The 851-nt window shown below is 48.2% G+C and overlaps 1 protein-coding gene across 1 annotated transcript in view; it reads left to right on the top strand.

Moving 5' to 3' along the window:
• Positions 1 to 522: 522 nt before the first annotated feature.
• Positions 523 to 851, top strand: part of LOC109242038 (14.7 kDa ribonuclease H-like protein) — an 8069-nt gene continuing 7740 nt past the window's right edge. The window contains exon 1 of the mRNA XM_019408862.1: positions 523 to 847. Within this exon, the coding sequence (XP_019264407.1) occupies positions 523 to 847 (325 nt within the window). The remainder of the gene's footprint in view (positions 848 to 851) is intronic.

Raw genomic sequence — 851 nt, 5'->3', positions numbered from 1 at the left:
ACGGAACACAGGCCGGTTTATTAGAGTCTCGCTGATCGGTACGGAGACGTCTGTACTTATCTACGAGAGGCTATGTAACTGTTTAGGAAAAATCTTCATTTCATTTGAATTCCTTATCGTGCGATATTTTTGGACATCAATTCTAAACTTCTGACTTCTATTCTCTCACAGATGGTGAGGACACGTGCTACTCGGGATGATCAGGCACCCGCGCCCCCTACTGCAGCCGTCAGAGGCTGGGGCCGGGGGAGAGGTCGAGGATGCGCACGTGGTGCAGCCGGAGCACCTGCGCGAGCTGCCGCCGAGGTACCACCAGCAGATCCAGCCGGAGCCCAGGCACCTGGCACACCTACTACTGCCACTACTACTCCAGCTCTCCAGGAGACTTTGGCTCAGTTCATGAGCATGTACACCACCTTGGCTCAGGTAGGCTACCAAGTGTCAACACATCTTCAGCACCTTGTGCAGATGAGAAAACCTAGCCTTCAAGTACCCCACAGATGGTCTAACTTGCTGACAATGATGGAGAACTATACCCCAAGGCTTAAATATGACAAAGTAGTGTGGGAATTTCCTATGGAGGGCTGGATAAAAGTCAATACAGATGGGGCATCAAGAGGGAATCCTGGAAGAAGTTCTATTGGTTTTTGTCTAAGGGATGCATCAGGAGAGGTGAAATATGCAATGGGAAGGGAGATTACTGAAGGATCTAACAATGAAGCAGAAGCTGTAGCAATTTTAGAGGCATTGAGAATATGCAGGATTCTAAATTATTCTCACATATGGCTGCAGACAGATTCTATGCTGATGAAGAATTCTATTGAGGGAACATGGAAACCACCTTGGTGTAT

This window comes from Nicotiana attenuata, unplaced genomic scaffold (assembly GCF_001879085.1).
Source record: "Nicotiana attenuata strain UT unplaced genomic scaffold, NIATTr2, whole genome shotgun sequence".
Classification (NCBI taxonomy): Eukaryota; Viridiplantae; Streptophyta; class Magnoliopsida; order Solanales; family Solanaceae; genus Nicotiana; species Nicotiana attenuata.
This window is presented reverse-complemented; position numbering and strand designations above follow the sequence as displayed.